Source organism: Batrachochytrium dendrobatidis (assembly GCF_000203795.2).
Source record: "Batrachochytrium dendrobatidis JAM81 unplaced genomic scaffold BATDEscaffold_9, whole genome shotgun sequence".
Classification (NCBI taxonomy): Eukaryota; Fungi; Chytridiomycota; class Chytridiomycetes; order Rhizophydiales; genus Batrachochytrium; species Batrachochytrium dendrobatidis.
In genome coordinates, this window is record NW_006281107.1 from 710929 (window position 1) to 728304 (window position 17376).

General features: G+C 38.3%; 5 protein-coding genes across 5 annotated transcripts; 3 read left to right on the plus strand and 2 right to left on the minus strand.

The window, feature by feature from the left end:
* Positions 1-270: 270 nt before the first annotated feature.
* On the minus strand, positions 271-1022 carry BATDEDRAFT_4599 (uncharacterized protein; the record flags this gene model as incomplete). The annotated part of the gene is made up of 2 exons (XM_006680166.1): positions 271-741; positions 813-1022. Coding segments are annotated over 2 exons (681 nt in total), but the record flags the coding sequence as incomplete, so codon positions are not given.
* Positions 1023-1769: 747 nt separating this feature from the next.
* BATDEDRAFT_35558 (uncharacterized protein) lies at positions 1770-11935 on the plus strand (the record flags this gene model as incomplete). Its single annotated transcript, XM_006680353.1, has 31 exons — positions 1770-1816; positions 2269-2314; positions 2406-2535; positions 2659-2784; positions 2834-2929; positions 3038-3171; positions 3239-3433; positions 3552-3756; positions 3861-3963; positions 4038-4231; positions 4329-4432; positions 4509-4578; positions 4642-4769; positions 4833-4905; positions 5032-5269; positions 5362-6034; positions 6118-7982; positions 8055-8250; positions 8354-8623; positions 8738-9280; positions 9361-9516; positions 9615-9858; positions 9941-10078; positions 10182-10429; positions 10495-10617; positions 10709-10864; positions 10944-11018; positions 11107-11260; positions 11368-11403; positions 11474-11644; positions 11713-11935. The coding sequence occupies 31 exons, from the start codon at positions 1770-1772 to the stop codon at positions 11832-11834; spliced, it is 7059 nt and encodes a 2352-aa protein (XP_006680416.1). The 3' UTR covers positions 11835-11935.
* A 112-nt stretch (positions 11936-12047) lies between these two features.
* Positions 12048-14263, plus strand: BATDEDRAFT_26291 (uncharacterized protein; the record flags this gene model as incomplete). Its single annotated transcript, XM_006680288.1, has 9 exons — positions 12048-12056; positions 12135-12403; positions 12504-12657; positions 12764-12850; positions 12937-13099; positions 13135-13357; positions 13468-13667; positions 13767-13969; positions 14030-14263. 9 exons carry the CDS (start codon positions 12048-12050, stop codon positions 14261-14263), a joined length of 1542 nt encoding a protein of 513 aa, XP_006680351.1.
* A 208-nt stretch (positions 14264-14471) lies between these two features.
* Positions 14472-15042, minus strand: BATDEDRAFT_35560 (uncharacterized protein; the record flags this gene model as incomplete). The annotated part of the gene is made up of 2 exons (XM_006680354.1): positions 14472-14772; positions 14899-15042. The coding sequence occupies 2 exons, from the start codon at positions 15040-15042 to the stop codon at positions 14500-14502; spliced, it is 417 nt and encodes a 138-aa protein (XP_006680417.1). The 3' UTR covers positions 14472-14499.
* A 419-nt stretch (positions 15043-15461) lies between these two features.
* Positions 15462-17375, plus strand: BATDEDRAFT_20179 (uncharacterized protein; the record flags this gene model as incomplete). The annotated part of the gene is made up of 9 exons (XM_006680231.1): positions 15462-15534; positions 15707-15756; positions 15883-15977; positions 16089-16166; positions 16292-16448; positions 16540-16669; positions 16742-16858; positions 16969-17039; positions 17146-17375. 9 exons carry the CDS (start codon positions 15462-15464, stop codon positions 17359-17361), a joined length of 987 nt encoding a protein of 328 aa, XP_006680294.1. The 3' UTR covers positions 17362-17375.
* Between the last annotated feature and the right edge of the window lies 1 nt (position 17376).

Sequence of the window (17376 nt, forward strand, 5' to 3'; positions counted from 1 at the left end):
CTCATCGTCCGAGTCGGAATATGTAGTGAGTAAACCAAGAGGATTGGATGAAACAGTTACTATAGGGGATGAGTTGGACAGAGGGTTTGTGGAAACTGTTTCTGTGCTGCTTACAGTTTTCTTTTTAAGTTTGATTCCCAAACTGGTCAATGATTCTGGAGTTTTTCGTTTTAACTTGGAGGTCGGGATATGATCAGTAGATGGTGCAGATATAGAAGGGATTTTAGCCTCGACGTGATATGTAGAAACGTCAAACGGAGTAAAAGCAGCCACATTTGATTTTGCAATCAGACTATGCAAATCAGCATCATCGTCAATCCTTCGCACAACTTCGCCGTCCACCGTTTGAAAAATGGCTGCAGCCAATTTGGAATCCTCCTCATCTTGAAGCTCTTCTAATTTTTTAGCCATTTCTTCAGCATGATCAACTGGTATATCTCCTTGATTAGTTGACCTGACACGTTCAAGATGTGCATTCTTAGTTCGGATTTCATCCAGGGCATCAAGGATGTCCATTTCTCGTTTACTATCCATTGTACGGTTTTCTAATGCACGCATGGGATTATTTTCCTCTTCATTGGCACGCTCAGACTCTAAAGCGTCTTGAACAGACGATTGATCTCGCCACGGTTCAAAGTTTCTGACTGCACCATGCTCTGCAACATAGTCGGAGTTGCGAGGATCTGTCTTGAATGTAATCTCGGCTGCACATTTGGGGCATCGGATATAAAACCGATAAATCTAATCAGCCATAATAATAGTCAATACTCTTGAAACGACTAGCTATGAAATCAGACATCTGGCTCTTGTACCTGTATATTTAAATACTTTTCTCCCATTGAGCGCTCTTTTCGGGCATTGAATTTCTTGCCTTTGTAAATGTAATCACCACATGAAGAGCATTGCATGGAAAACGGTGCCATCAACCGGACTTTTTGCTGTTCCTCCTTGACAACCTTTCGTCTAGGAATTTTACTAGGATCAAAGTCTGGTGGGAAGTACTTGTTGAGGACTTTTCGTTCGGACCTATGACAATACAATCCATGTCAGTTGCTAGTAAAATACAGATCTGTTCATGGCTGTATTGCAGTAAAAATACGCCAATAGAATCTTGTATGCAAGAAATATCTAATTATAAAATATTCCATCAAGACAATGGATAAACTCGGTTGCATCTTACATTTGAGTGTTTTGAGGTCAAGAATGTTGTTAAAATGACAGCAAAAACCAATGTGAAAGTCACGTGGAAATAGGTTTAGTTTTTGGCTAGTCGAGTCAACTCTCGTTGATTTGCACATTGAACAGTAGTGCAGTTTAGCTATTTGACAGTATTGATCGAGTATTTTTATCATAATTTGATTTTAAAATATAACAGAAATCAAAAGTATTGTTTAATTTCTCATAATACTATTTTAAACACGATTTGATATTTATAAATTCAATCTTGTAGTTTGATACTAGACTGTTCATGACGATTCAAAAACAACTGGACAGATCTTAATGCAGTCATTCCACAATTTTCATGTTTTGAATTTGTAAATATTTCGAGCAGTTTATAAAACCCTAAACAGTCATCTCAAGTGTTTCTAAATTCATAGATTCAAAAAAAACAAGTCAAAATGCTTATATCTACTCAGCAGTCAATGCATTCAAGCGATCCAATCCAATCCAGTCAATGATTTCAAATCGTTTAAATGTTCTGCCGGTGACTGCAAGTCGCGGATCTCGTTGAATTGAGTTCTGCCCTCGATAAATACATTCAGAAACGTATGGCAACCAATGAGCTATCGAGGCTATTCTTGGACCTCAAAATAAAGTAAGGCATCGGTCTGCTTTGATTAGAATTGGAAATAGATTACATGCCATACTTGGTCTACTCATTTGCTTTGAAGCTGTTTACTCGACACTGCATATTTCAATTCCCATGTCAGATGCATCGTATCTGGCTATCCATTATTAAGCGCACAGTTTTAAAAATATAATTATGCACTTGGCTGCTCAAGTTCTAGATGGCCATGAATATTATGAATTGACCGCTTACTTGAACTTGTCTGTATGTCGCTCATTCATATAATCAAGCAAAGTAGCAATTCATGCCATCTATTGCTACTTGGATAATCCACTCAGTCCAATCTTTATTTACAAGGGCTTGAATTTCTATTCAACTTGGATATCTATTTTTGCACTGGTTTGGCAATTATACTGCAGTAATGATGGGCATTTGGTTGCATAATTATCAATTTATTGACTAGTATTTTTGGTATTTAGAACCGAGGATAGTCGAGTTAAAGCGGCGAATGAACTTCGGGATCTTGTAGGATACACTTGAGCTATATCAATCCAGATTTGATATGATTATGCATACCCAAATAAGCCTAAGTATATATTGACGTTGTAAATACTAGGTGTCTGCCACATCAAGGGAAATCACCGGAGAAGCATTTGCAAAATTCAATAATGAACTTTACAAGCGTATTTTTGAATTAGTGGCAAGCCCAGAAAATACAGACAAGTTTGCAGGGGTTATAGCTATTGGTATGGCTTGTGATCTTGCATGAGGCTGAAAATTGAAATTAAAAGGATTTTCAAGTATCTGAATACACCCATTTAAAATAACTGGCTAATCGCTCACGCTTATTTTAAACCTGTGGTATTTAGAACGTTTGATTGATCTTGAAAGCGGTGACGAGAATACTTCAAAAATATCCAGATTTGCAAATTACTTGCACAATGTGCTTCCAGGAACAGATCCACAAATCACTATTCTTGCGACCAAAGCACTAGGTTTGCTCTTGTTTTTGATTCTGTGAATTTTTTTAAATGTCACTAATAGTATGTTTTAACTCAGGTCGGCTTGTAAATCCAATTAAAGGATTATCCACTGATTTTGTTGAAGCAGAAATCAAGCGTGCATTTGAATGGTTGCAGGGTATGCTGGCTTTATATTGAATTACTCATCTGGAAAATATTGGTTTGGACTACTGGCATGCCTTTATAGTTATCTACGTGATCATCTATTTACTAATAAACTAAATAGGGGAACGGATTGAGACACGGCGGTATGCTGCAGTACTGATATTAAAGGAACTGACAGCTAATGCACCGTCAATCGTATATTCTTTTGTTCCGCAAATTCTGGATCTCATATGGGCTGCATTGCGTGATCCAAAGGTTATATTTGAGTTGACATGGTTTATCAAGAGTTTTGAGATATATTAAACTAAAATCGTTGATCTAGATTAATATTCGAGAGTCTGCAGCAGAAGCACTAAGTGAATGCTTGACACTTGTTCAAGCTCGTGAAACCCAGTACAAGCGACAAACGTATAAATCCATTTTTGAAGAGTGTCAAAGAGGGTTTAAAATGGTCTCTGCAGATGCGCTTCATGGGTCTCTTCTTGCACTTCGTGAAATTCTTACTCATACTACCAAAGTAATATGCAGGATTGTTGATCAAACTGTGATATTTTGCAGCATTTTATCTCAGACAACCACCTGATTATATAACCATTATACTTACGGTAATTTTACTTTTATCATAATGACTACAGTTTATGGATGGTGGTCGCTACAACGACGTTTGTGAAACAATCATGAGATTCAAAGAACATAAAGATTTGATGATCAGAAAAACTGTAATTTCTGTGATTTCAAATATTGCACAGTTTGACCCTGACCAGTTTGTTGAGAAGCACCTGGCTATAAGCATGTCATATCTACTGCTTCAGCTGAAAAAAGAAAAGGAGCGATCGATTGGTATGCGCATGATTTAATATCGCAAACTGCTATCCAAACCTTGATAAAAAATGGTGGCTTTGCTGGTGGTATATGAAAAAGCTTACATATTTTTATATTGGCAGCTTTTATTTCAGTTGGAAAGGTTGCAATAGCGATTGGTCGTAGTGTTGCACCATATTTAGATGCCGTTTTATCGTGTATCCGAGAAGCGCTGGCAGTCAAAGTGTAAGAAATCTACACCTGTATGAATTGAAAATTAAATGGCTCAACATGACTAATTTTTCATTTTTGTACATCAGAAAAAGCCGAATACAAATCGATAGTTCGCCATTTCAATGCATTGGAATGCTTGCAATTGCTGTAGGGCCGGCTTTGACGAAGCATATGCACGAACTGCTTGATTGCATGTTTGTTAGTGGGTTGACTGAGCCTCTTTGTCAAGCTTTGATCGACATTTCATGTCACATACCTCCACTTCTGCCAACAATTCAAGGTATGCTTTTAGTTTTAATTGTCTAGATGGAACATTTGAATTCTAAATCGATTTTACTCACCTGTTTAAATATACATGGGTTTTATCAAATAAATAGCTCGTCTACTTGATGCTTTTACAGCCATTTTGTGCAACCGATCTACACAGGTTGGTGCCTTTCAGACACGAATGATTGTGCCAGGAACAGTTCGTGAAACAATGGTAATGGTTTTATCGGTAAATAATTAGTTTTAATAACTGCATTTAACTTTTTCTAGATACTGTTTTTGTTATCTAGCCACTGGAGGTTCGAGATAATGAAGCCATTAAGCTGGCTTTGACGACTCTAGGCAGTTTTGATTTAAACTGTAAGTATGTGTGCTCATTTACTACACGGTTTAATTGTTTTTACCAAGACAATATTTCTATAGATTCCACCATGCAAGATCTAGTACTAGAATGTGCAGATACGTATCTTGAAGATGACAACATTGATATTCGAAAAGCCGCAGCCGTTGCATGCTGTCAAATTCTTGTTCGTCATCCTTTGCGACATCAGGTATGAATTGCCACATTTATCTTTTAATTGGTATGCATAGTATTTTGCTGAAACACTATTTAGAGCACAAATTCTTCTGCAACTTTGGTAAATAAACTTTTAGAGCGTATGATTGCAGTTGGTATTACTGATCCAGGTGAGATTATGACTTATAACTGAGCAAGCAATATGATTTACTTTTTTTTCATACTATCTGTTCAATAATGTTGTAGTTGTTATTAACTTGTACACATTTTAAACATACTTAACTTTTACAACGTAGAACCATCAATCCGACACATTGTACTGTCATCGTTTGACGAAAGTCTTGACCATCTTCTTGCCAAATCTGACTATGCCAGATCGCTTTTGGTTGCATTGAATGATGAGGTGTTTGTGATTAGAGAAACGGTAATTTCAAAGGTCGGACGACTGGCACTTTACAACCCATCATTTGTGATGCCTAAGCTTCGAAATTTTTTGATCAAATTGTTGACTGAATTGGAGTATGCTGCATCAAGGTGATTGTACTTTTTAGTTGGTGTATTGGCTTGGCTTGGATATTGTTGGTATACGTGAGATGCTGACTGTTTAGTATCGATGATTTCTGTAGTCGTCAAAAAGAAGAAAGTGCACAACTGCTGGCTTTTTTGTTTGGCTCTACACAGCGTTTGGTAGAACCGTATGTTGAGCCCATTTTAAAAGTGTTACTGTCCAAAGCACGCGATGCTAGTCCCGGTGTTGCTTCAAAGGTTTTGACCGCAATTGGAGAGCTTGCATATCTTGGATGTGAAGAATTGGCGCCATATTTGGACGACTTGATGGCCATTATATTAGAAACTCTTCAAGATCAAAGCTCATTTAGTAAGCGAGAAGCGGCGATTCGAACTTTATCGCGTATCATATCAAGAACAGGCTGGGTAATTGAGCCGTTTATCAAGTACCCAAACCTACTTAATTATCTTATCGCCATTCTTAAAAGTGAACAAAGTCCGCCTATTCGTCGTGAAACTGTTAAAGTAATTGGTGTTTTAGGAGCATTGGACCCATATCGACATAAGCTTGCATCACGACATACCGATACTGCTGCTGCTGCATCTGCCTATCTGACAATGGCCACACACATCAGCCCTTCCTCGGACGAGTATTTCCCAACCATTGCAACTATTGCTCTTATGAAGATTTTGCGCGATCCTTCATTAAGTATTCATCACGCAGCTGTAGTAAATGCGGTCATGATTATGTTTCGTACATTGGGCCTAAAATGTGTTTCTTTGCTACCACAAGTAATACAGCGTTTTGATTGCATGATGTGCTGCTGTATTCTTGTTGTTGATATTTTATACTGATTTACGATTTTCTTTTATAGATTATGCCACCACTCTTGGCTGTGATGAAAGCCTGTCCTCCTAGTGTGCTTGATACATACTTTCAAAATTTGGGAGCGCTAGTTTCAATAGTAAAACTAAATATGCAAAGCTATATTGGCGACATTATTGCTTTGATTCAGGAGTACTGGAATGTCTCTGTCAACATTCAAAATGCTGCCCTGTCGTTGGTCGAGCAAATTACTTTGGCTTTAGAAGAGGATTTTAAAGTTTATCTTCCAACATTACTTCCGCAACTGCTCCAAATATTCGATACTGATAATTCAGAAAAACGCCAAACCTCATCTCGACTCCTGAGTACACTTGCTTACTGTGGACAGATTTTGGAAGAGTATCTACATTTGGTTATTCCGACTGTCATTCGAGTGATTGAGAGATTAGACCATCCAGTTTTTTTTCGAAAGCAAGCCATTCAACTAATTGTTTGCTTGGCAAGAAAACTCACTTTGCATGACCAATGTTCAAGGCTAATTCATCCTCTTATTCGCGTTTTGAAATCTTCATCCGCTGAACTGCATTCTGTTTCTATTGATGCGTTGTGCAGAATAGCACATCAAATGCAAGAGGACTTTGTTATTTTTATTCCTGTTATTACAAAAGTTTTGGCACAAAGTCATATTCGAAACTACCAGTTTGAAGCAATTGTTTCAAAACTATTGCACAATGAGCTGCTTTCTGACAATGACAGCCTAGATACAGATGAGGGTTTTAGCGATCCAACCCCAATTGAAATACCTGTTGAAGTATCTACAAAAAAATTGCCATTCAATCAACAGCAACTTCGTAAAGCATGGGAAGTCTCGCAAAGATCCACCAAAGATGACTGGAATGAATGGATTCGAAGGTTTGGTGTAGAACTACTCAAGGAATCTCCTTCACATGCTTTGCGCGCCTGTGCCAGTCTTGCTGGCTCATACCCTGTTTTAGCACGCGAACTATTCAACCCCGCGTTTGTATCTTGCTGGGGTGAATTATATGATCAGTTCCAAGATGAGCTGGTCAAATCACTGGAAACTGCTTTGACCTCTCCTAATATTCCTCCAGAAACACTGCAAACATTGCTAAATCTAGCAGAGTTTATGGAACACGATGATAAAGCATTGCCAATTGACATACGCACATTGGGATTATATGCCGCAAAATGTCATGCATATGCCAAGGCGCTGCACTACAAAGAACTCGAGTTCATATCAGAACCGCTTACCAATACAATTGAAGCTCTCATTAGTATCAACAATCAACTTCAACAGCCTGACTCAGCCATAGGTGTTTTGACACATGCACAGCAAAATCATAACGTTGAACTTAAAGAATCTTGGTACGAAAAGCTTAATCGATGGGAAGATGGCCTTGCTGCATATGAGCGAAAACAAGCAGAAGATCCAAACTCGGTCGAAGCTTTACTTGGTCGAATGCGGTGTCTCCACAATCTTGGCAGATGGGAAGCTCTTGCAGAACTATCTCAAGAACGATGGAGTAGCTCACGATCAGATGTGAAAAAAGCCATGTCGTCACTTGCTGCGGCCGCTGCCTGGGGTGTTGGGCAATGGGATGTTATGGATGAATATATTTCTATGATGAAGCAAGATTCGCACGACAGTGTGTTTTTTCGGGCTATTTTGGCATTGCATCGCAACTTATACCCTCAAGCTTTGGGATATATTGAAAAAACACGCGATCTGTTGGATGCTGAGCTGCCTGCAATTGTTAGTGAAAGCTATACCCGGGCTTATAACACTGTTGTCCGTATTCAAATGCTAGCAGAACTAGAAGAAATTATCATGTATAAGCAAGCGTATGATCAGCCTGACATACAGGCTTTTATTCGAAAAACCTGGATGGCAAGGTAAGATGCTTGTCAAGGTTGTTTGTCATATCATGTCTTTAACTAGAACACTGATTTCAAATAATGTTTCAGAATTAAAGGATGTAAATGCAATGTTGAAGTATGGCAGCGGATCTTAAAAGTACGCACGTTGGTAGTTGCACCAAAGGACGATGTTGAGATTTGGATCAAATTTGCTAGCTTATGTCGCAAAAGCGGACGTTTAAGTCTATCATGCAAATCTCTTTCTATTTTGCTCACAGAACCCTCCAAAGATTTAAAAACAATGGTAAGCATACACACGCATTTAAATGTTTATAACGTGACGGTGGTTTGAAGAGTGTTGTTGTCGTACTGACTAATGATGCTTTTGGATTATTTGAATTCATTAGTCTTTTGTCAATGATCATCCTGCCGTAGTATATGCGTCATTGAAGCATATGTGGGCTGCTGGAGACCGTGAACAGGCATATTTGCACATGAAAGAATTTAGCAAAGTGCTTTCTGAAAAACATGGGATTTTAATTGAGAGTTCAGGGGGAAATACTGTATGCATAAATGACAAATCTACACCTGAACAGAACGGATTGCAATCAAGGCTAGCTCGATGCTATTTAAAGCTTGGAGACTGGACACTTGCTTTAAAAGAAGAACTTACAGAGGTATAATTGAATTCACTATTTATAGTTCAAGACCATAGATGCTTTATTCGACTGCCAGCCTTGGCTAATCATTTGATTTCGCGATCACTCATCATTATGCTTGATGTGTGCCAGTCAATTATTCCAGAAATTTTAGATTCCTATTTTGCTGCTACACAATGCGACAAGAATTGGTACAAGGCATGGCATGCTTGGGCACTGGCAAACTTTGAAGTCTTGGCGTATCAAGAAAAAATCCATGATCAAATTCCCAACAATGTATTGATTGCCCATGCGGTTCCTTCAGTTCAGGGGTTTTTTAGATCTATTGCCCTTTCAACTGGTAGTTCACTTCAAGACACACTTCGGCTGCTTACTCTTTGGTTCAAGTATGGATTCAATAACGATGTAAATATTGCTGTGGGAGAGGGATTCGGCACTGTTTCTGTTGACACGTGGTTGGATGTGATACCCCAACTGATTGCTCGCATTCATGCAACGAGCTCCAACGTACGTCGTCTTATTCACCAGCTTCTTTCCGACGTAGGCAAAGAGCATCCTCAAGCTCTTGTATATTCTCTTACAGTCGCATCAAAATCTCAAGGTGATGCACGGCAAAAATCTGCATTGGCAATTTTGGATAAGATGCGAGTTCATAGTGATAACCTTGTTGAGCAGGTATATTTTTTGTGTTGAAGCTATCAAGACTATGTGAACTTTGAGTGGTTACTGATAGGTATTAAACACAATATATATAGGCTCTTTTAGTTAGTCAAGAACTTATTCGCGTTGCTATTCTGTGGCCAGAGATGTGGCACGAAGGGCTTGAGGATGCATCACGTCTTTATTTTGGTGAACAAAACGTGGAGGGCATGATTGCGAATTTACAGCCATTGCATTTGATGCTTGAAAGAGTATGTAGTTTGACTGTTTTGAACTTGCCAAATTCAAAATATCGATTGCTTTGTACTTTTACCTAATAGCAAATTACTGCTTGCCATGCTTGAAATAGGGTCCCGAGACATTTCGTGAAGTAGCGTTTATGCAGGCTTATGGACGTGATCTTGCTGAAGCGTTTGAGTGGAGCAAGAAATACAAACACACACTGCATTCTGATGATTTAAATCAAGCTTGGGATTTATACTACCAAGTGTTCAAAAAAGTGAGCAAGCTATTGCCGCAGCTCAACTCGCTTGAAATGCAATATGTATCTCCGAAATTATTGAAAGCCCAAGATTTTGATTTAGCTGTACCAGGTAAGTTGGAGTACATATTCATACCAAAAAGCATTTGATACTGATTTTATTTGGATTATTTTAATTACAATTCAATTTACAGGATCATATCGAAGCGGTGATCCTATTGTTCGAATTGGGTCATTTTTACCTACACTGACGGTCATGGCCTCCAAACAACGACCTCGACGTATCAACATTCGCGGCAGTGATGGAAAAGAGTATCAGTATTTACTAAAAGGTTGAAAGTTTTTTAAATATTTTAGTTGGATTGGAGTCATTTAGCATCACAGAATTGCATTAACATTGATAAATGCTTTATCAAAATATTTTTTATAATGTAGGACATGAGGATCTTCGACAGGATGAGCGGGTTATGCAGTTGTTTGGTCTAGTGAACACGCTATTGAATGTGGATGCAGAGACATATAAGCGGCACCTTGTCATTCATCGCTATCCCGTCATTCCACTTTCACCCAATTCTGGACTCATTGGGTGGGTTCCCCATTGTGATACGTTACATTCATTGATTCGTGATTATCGAGAAAGTCGAAAAATTCTGTTGAATATTGAACAACGGCTCATGCTTCAGGTATACTACACATTCGAGGCTGATGTTTTAAAATGCAAATCCTATGCTAATATTAATATGGCTAGATGGCACCTGATTATGATAATCTGTCCCTTTTGAAAAAAGTCGAAGTATTTGATTATGCTTTGGAAAACACAACTGGGCAAGATCTATACAAGGTGTTGTGGCTTAAATCAAAAAACTCGGAGGTATGTTATAGATTGACTTTTTAGTAAAGCTTGTCAAATTGCAACCTCCACGATATTCTATAGTTTTGAGCTAATTTGCTATAGTACCTAGGTGTGGCTGGATCGACGGACCAATTACACACGTTCTTTGGCAGTCATGTCCATGGTTGGGTATATTCTTGGACTTGGAGATCGACACCCATCTAATTTGATGTTGGATCGATTTACTGGAAAAGTTATCCATATTGATTTTGGTGACTGCTTTGAGGTATTTATCATGCTTTTTAATGCATACAGCGACAATTGATTTCATTGTGCTATGAACAACTAGGCTAATATATGTTTAGGTTGCGATTCATCGTGATAAATTTCCTGAGCGCATTCCGTTTAGACTTACTCGGATGTTGATCCATGCTATGGAGGTACGTTACTAAATGACAATGCTTTATCTCTTGTTTCAAAAATTATATCAACAAGTACTTTTTATTTTGATGGGAATTTTATGAACAGGTTAGTGGTATTGAAGGAACTTTTCGAATCACTTGCGAAAACGTAATGCGTGTTCTCCGCGAGAATAAGGACAGTCTTATGGCTGTTTTGGAGGCATTTGTATACGATCCACTGATCAATTGGCGTCTGATGACGCATACCAGTCCAAAACAAGGTGAATTGATATTTTAAAGGATTGCAACCATTAGGGATGAGCGAGTTTTACATTTGATCACAATATGCCATATTGACAATGTGTTTCTACAATTTTTTGAATTTTAGATGGAAAGCATGGGCGACAACATAAACTAGATCACGGTGAGTTGGCAGACTGATATGCTTGTAAATCTTTTTATGATGCCGACTCTAACGAGATTGATTTTATTAGAACTGGCTGAAGGTGACCGTGAAACTTCGAATGCCACCAATAATCGCAAGCTTCCACGAGGCAGAAACGAGAATGAAGATCATTCAGTTGATAGTGAGTTTATCAATAAGCCAGAAGGCATGAATGCTCGTGCACTTACGGTTATTAGTCGAGTTTCAAACAAGCTTACTGGTACGCATTGGATGTTTAATTGGCTAGACACTTTAACTTGTAATTATATACTAACAGTACTCGTTCAGGTCGTGATTTTAAACCTACGGTAACGCTTGATGTACCACTTCAAGTTCAAAAACTGATTCTACAAGCGACATCGTTTGAAAATCTATGCCAATGCTATGCTGGATGGTGTGCTTCTTGGTAAGATGCGTAAATATTTTCACAAGTTTGGCTCACTACAAGCCAAGTAGAGTTGAAATGAACACTGGCCATGTTTAAATTTGAATAAATAGTTTGATTTTAAAGATGACAACCCAATGGAGTGTTTTCTAGAATGGTTTGGGCGATTTATAATCGAGATTTGACCATTTAAATGTTCGAGTTTCCACATTAATATTTTCACCAAGACTTGACAAAAATGCAGTTGGTAGAGTTGAATGAATCCAGATAACACATTGTTATGAGGTCATTTATGCAGTATTAACACTAGACATTGCTATTCTAGCATCGGTTCGAATATGAATCTGTAGAATGGCTGTTACTATCTGGCCAAGAAACCATTTTAATTGGATGTGGATTGCCTCGACTTAACCTTCATATACCACCAACTGGCCACACATTGATTCCGGATGTATTTCGCACACTTCCTTGGGCAACGATTGATCTGATTCTTGTTTTCTCGTTTCAGGACATTACTGGTTTACCCTTTGCTTTGATGTATACAGCATTTCAAGGAGATGTGGTTTGCAGTGAACCAACAGCTGATTTTGGAAGGTAATTTCATGTTGTAAATTCATGTTGCAGCTATTCAATCTGATATGCCAGACATTTGAATAGACTTTGATGGTAATTTTTTAAACTGTTTAATTTGTAGGTTACGCACATTAGAATGGTTGTCAAGATGTAGGAATAGAAAGAATATAATGGGTCCAAAAATGCTTGGATGGGATGTAGATCTTCCATTTACAGAAACCGATGTCCATCGCAGTTTTGACAAGATTACTCGAGTCCGCTTTGGGGAAAAATTGGTAACTTGTACAAAATAGATTGATTTTGGATCGATCCAAGATTAAATGATGTGTTGGATCTATTTGATTACAGGATGAAACTGAGTTTGTGATTTTTGATGCGTAGCATTTAGGAAACATTCATGTATGTGGACAGAGCTCTGGAGTTGTTCTTGGTTGTACAGCATGGATCGTGCAAGTAGACAATTTCAAAGTATGTTTCATTAGTAAAAACGGTGTTGGTTTTGAACTGTAACTGTTAATATCAACAAAACTGCCGAATATTGATGATTTGAATAGATTGGATTTGTAGGTGATTTGAGTTTATCTGAAGGAATTCCTAAACGAGCCGATTTAGCCGGTTTTGATGCATTAGATTGTGTGGTTTCAACAGCCAATACCACTCCCAGGAAATACTTTCATCGACTTGCAAAAGCAATTAATCAAATCTGGATAAAAATTCGTAAGACTTGACAGCTGTACATTATTGTATTGTAGTCAAAGTGATGCAGAATACTAAGCGTTTATTTTTATTTTCAGACAAGGCATTGAGTGACCATGCTGCAATCGTGTTTATTAGTGATTTATGCGGTCATATGTTTGATTTAGTCGAATTGGTTGATCGACTACTTTGTGCTGGAGGATTTGATCAAACTGCCATTCATATGTTGTCAGCACATGCCAAGGAAGCTTTTATCTATGCCAATATTCAAGGAGAATGGTAAAAACAACTTTGCATGCTAGTTAAATTTGATTTGATCTCGTCAATTCTTGGCGTATAGAATTGCTTGAAAGTTTGAAATGCTTCAACACCTTTCAACTTTATATTAGGATGTCTGATTTGAGAAAAACACAATTGGCTACAGCATCACAGCCATTGTCTTCTGCCACGCTAGAAAACAAGATGCGACTTGTATATCATTCTGACGTGATGTCGGTTGCCAGACAACCAAATCCGAAATTGGTTATTGCAACAGATATTCAATTAGCTATATCGGCGGCAGAGTTGCTTGATTCAACCAGAGTACATGGTGCCCCAAGACCTCTTGTGGTTGCAGTGGGCAAGTGATTTTAAATTGAGATACAGGAATAGATTGATATGCTAATTATACGGGTTTAAGTGTAATTAGATTGGTCTCCAGCAGATGTGATTGACTGGATGCCATTGTTGTTATGTCCGACAGAATTAGCCATGACAAGTTTGGAGGTACAACACGCTGCCAGCCAACTTCATATACGCTGTTTGATACTATCCAAACAAGATATTCCATCGACAGGTCTAAGTATTTCTCCACAACACGAGCAAATGCGCTACTGCACGATCGACGGAAGTGTGAGTTTTTTCAAAGCCTCTAGCCCAACTGTATATTATACAATAGTTTGCTAAAACCAGCATTTTATGCAGATTGCGTCGCACACGGGATGGAGTAATACTCTATTTACACCGAGCAAAAGACATGCGATTGCCAAACCGATCGTTGGATTCCTTAAAGGCAAAATGCATCTGGGAACATCCAAAGTGATAGCAACGTCATCTGGAAAGATGTACGGAGACGATGAAGCACTACGAGATCCCAAACACCGACAAGAGCTGATTCAGACACTTACTGAAAAGGTAAATTTGTAATGCAAGGCTGTAAAGCATATTGCTTGACTCGAGATCAATGTATTAAAATATCGCGTAGATCCTGGACGCAACTGTTTTAGAAACTCAAGACAGCACGATTGTAAGCAGCAAGACATTGGGCACAGTTACATTGATACACCAAGGCAGAGTCCAAATTCAAGCATTAAATATTCAAGGATTGCAAACACTGCGCAAATTAGTAGCTCAATAAAGTTGTGGACTTGCTTTTATTTAAACTAAAGTTTCTTTGCTCTGGAGCCACGAACAGACTTGGTCTTGAGAGGCTTGGGAGTCTTTTTCGACTCGAGGATGCGAGAGGTGCGGGCAAGGGCATCAGCAAGGAGATCGCCACGATAAAACTTGACAAGGTTTTTGATGCTCTTGGCAGCGCAACGAGTAGGTCCAGCAATATCTACGGTGGTGGTGGATGCAGATGGCTTGGCGCAAGAAACGGTAGTCTTCTTACGGGTGATGGCAACACCCTTGGCGCTAGCAGAAATATCGACAACCTAAAACCATGAATTGATGAGCATCAACATTACTTGAATCTCGTCCGAATAGTCATGTCTCAGAATAGACACAAAGAAATCCAATAGATCCGGCTAGTATCCGGTATTGATCGTCAAATCGCTTACCTTTTTGCCAACAATACCAGAGTACTTGAAGGAGTGCAAGTTGCGAAGGTTGCCAGGCTCACGAGAAAGCCGGATTCCGTTGCGCTTTACAAGAAAGCAAGAGTTTTTTCGGGTAATCAACCAAGCAATATCTGGAGATGCCATTTCTATACCAACAGAGTTAGCTCATTAATACTCCAAAGAAGTCCAAGACAAAGCTGACAGTCACTCACAATCTGAATTTCTGTGGAAAGAAAAGGATTTCTGCAACAGTAAAATTTGACGTTTTGCGACTGGAAATTTGCACAAAAGAAAATCATTACAAACTGTGATCACATGTAGTTCATTGATTGGCTGTTTTTATCGGAGAATTCCTGTTGTATGCGTTGTTATACTCACGTGAAAACACTGTTTTTAAGGTCTGTGCTGTTTAATTTGTATATTTAGAGTCCAGACTGTAATTTTAATCTCTTGAAATTTCATTAAAAACAATTTCAAGTTTAACAGAAACTTGCTAGTCAACCGAACATCTGCTGTTGTTGTCGCTCTATCTACATAAATTACGACATTGAATCACTGGCGTAATGTCTTTAACAACAGAGCGATCTCCACCTTCTTTTTGGCTGCACTTTATGGCTGGTGGCATTGGCGGAACTAGTAAGCTTACACTCTGCTCATCCATTCACTCCAAACTATTTATAACTCAGTCTGTGCTGCAGTTTTTATACCAACAAATTTCAATATCTAACCGCATTGATTTTAAACTCAACGTTGCTTATTTGGATTGGATCTTGTACTAAACATTCAATACAACACTTGATTGAAATAGTTGGTGCAGCAGTTACATGTCCCTTGGAAGTCGTCAAGACTCGGCTACAGGTAATCAAATATGTCTTGGATCGTTGCAACATAATCTAGAACAGTTGGGCTCTTCATTTTTAAAATCTCACCAGGTGCTTAATATAAATTCTGATCTATATTTTGATCAAAACCTTTTAAATTTAGTCGTCACTTTACCGAGGCACTGAGATTTCTATGCATTTTAAAAACCCAGTAGCAGGTGCAATGCATCATGTTCGAGGTGTAGTCAATTTGTTGAGGTATTTCCACGCTCTAGAGAAACTAGACAATCTTTGCGAATATGTTGGTTCTAGTAGTTCTCACAAGTGTATTTTACAAATCAACCGTGTTGCTTGTATCGTGTTTTTTAGTTCTATTCATCAAAAAGAAGGCATTCGTGCACTGTGGAAAGGACTTGGTCCCAATCTAATTGGTGTGGTTCCTGCTAGGTAGACCCAATTTGCTTTTCAGCATCGAGTTAAAACTACCCTGATGTACCATAATTATTTATTAAATTGCATTTTGGATTTATTTTAAATCATTAATACTTGAATATTTCACGTTGTTTCAAAAGAGCAATTTACTTTTCAGTATACAGTCAAGGCAAGCATGTGTATAGTGATTTGAACCGCGGAAAAGAAACTTCGCTAGTTCATGTTTTATCTGCAGCTACAGCTGGTTTGGCAACAGCAACAGTCACCAATCCAATTTGGCTTATAAAAACTCGAATGGTAAGTTTTATCAAACCATCGAGTATGTCCATGTATATTCAAGTGACTGGTTTTATTCTGTACTGATACTATCCATCTATTTTGATTTTAGCAATTGCAATCAGAAGATCCAACATTAAGATCTCTACAAACATACAAAAATTCATTCCATTGTGCATACATAGTTGCTAGAGACGAAGGCATTCGTGGTTTATATAGAGGTCTATCTGCCAGTGTTCTCGGTTAGTAAACCATACAATCGTGTTTTCGATCACCAGCTTCACTTGCATTATGTACTAAATTAGCATATCTAGGATTGGCCGAATCAACTTTCCAATTTGTCATGTACGAGTATTTCAAAAAAATTGCACTCGAGCGTAAAAAAGAAACTGCTAGATTAGCAGGGCTTCCTACTAATGATATTCATCTTGGTATGTAAAAATATCAGATAGTTTGAACACTACAACTGCATTGTTTGATTTTGATTTGCTTGACTAAACAATCTTGCATTTTCAACCGTTGCGTCATACTACGTATTTAGATTGGACAGGAACGTTTGGTGTCGCTGCATCGGCAAAACTTATTGCAGCTGTTTGCACATATCCACACGAGGTAAATGACTTGGCTTATGTTTCCAACCATTACCTTGGCCTGTTTGCGTATTACATTTTGAAATCAGCAGAGTATTAGCAATTTTAACCAAATACTAAATCATTAGGTGATCCGTACTCGAATGCGACAAACTCCCGTAGACGGAGTCATCAAATACATTGGGCTTATTCAAACAGCCAAAGTAATATTCAGAGAAGAAGGTATTGCTGCTTTGTACGGTGGCATGACAGCACACTTGATGCGTGTTGTTCCCAATGCAGCCATTCTATTTTTTTGCTACGAGTCCATCATCAAGTTTGCCACTCCTCACTTTTCTCAATAATAAAATCCACCCTCA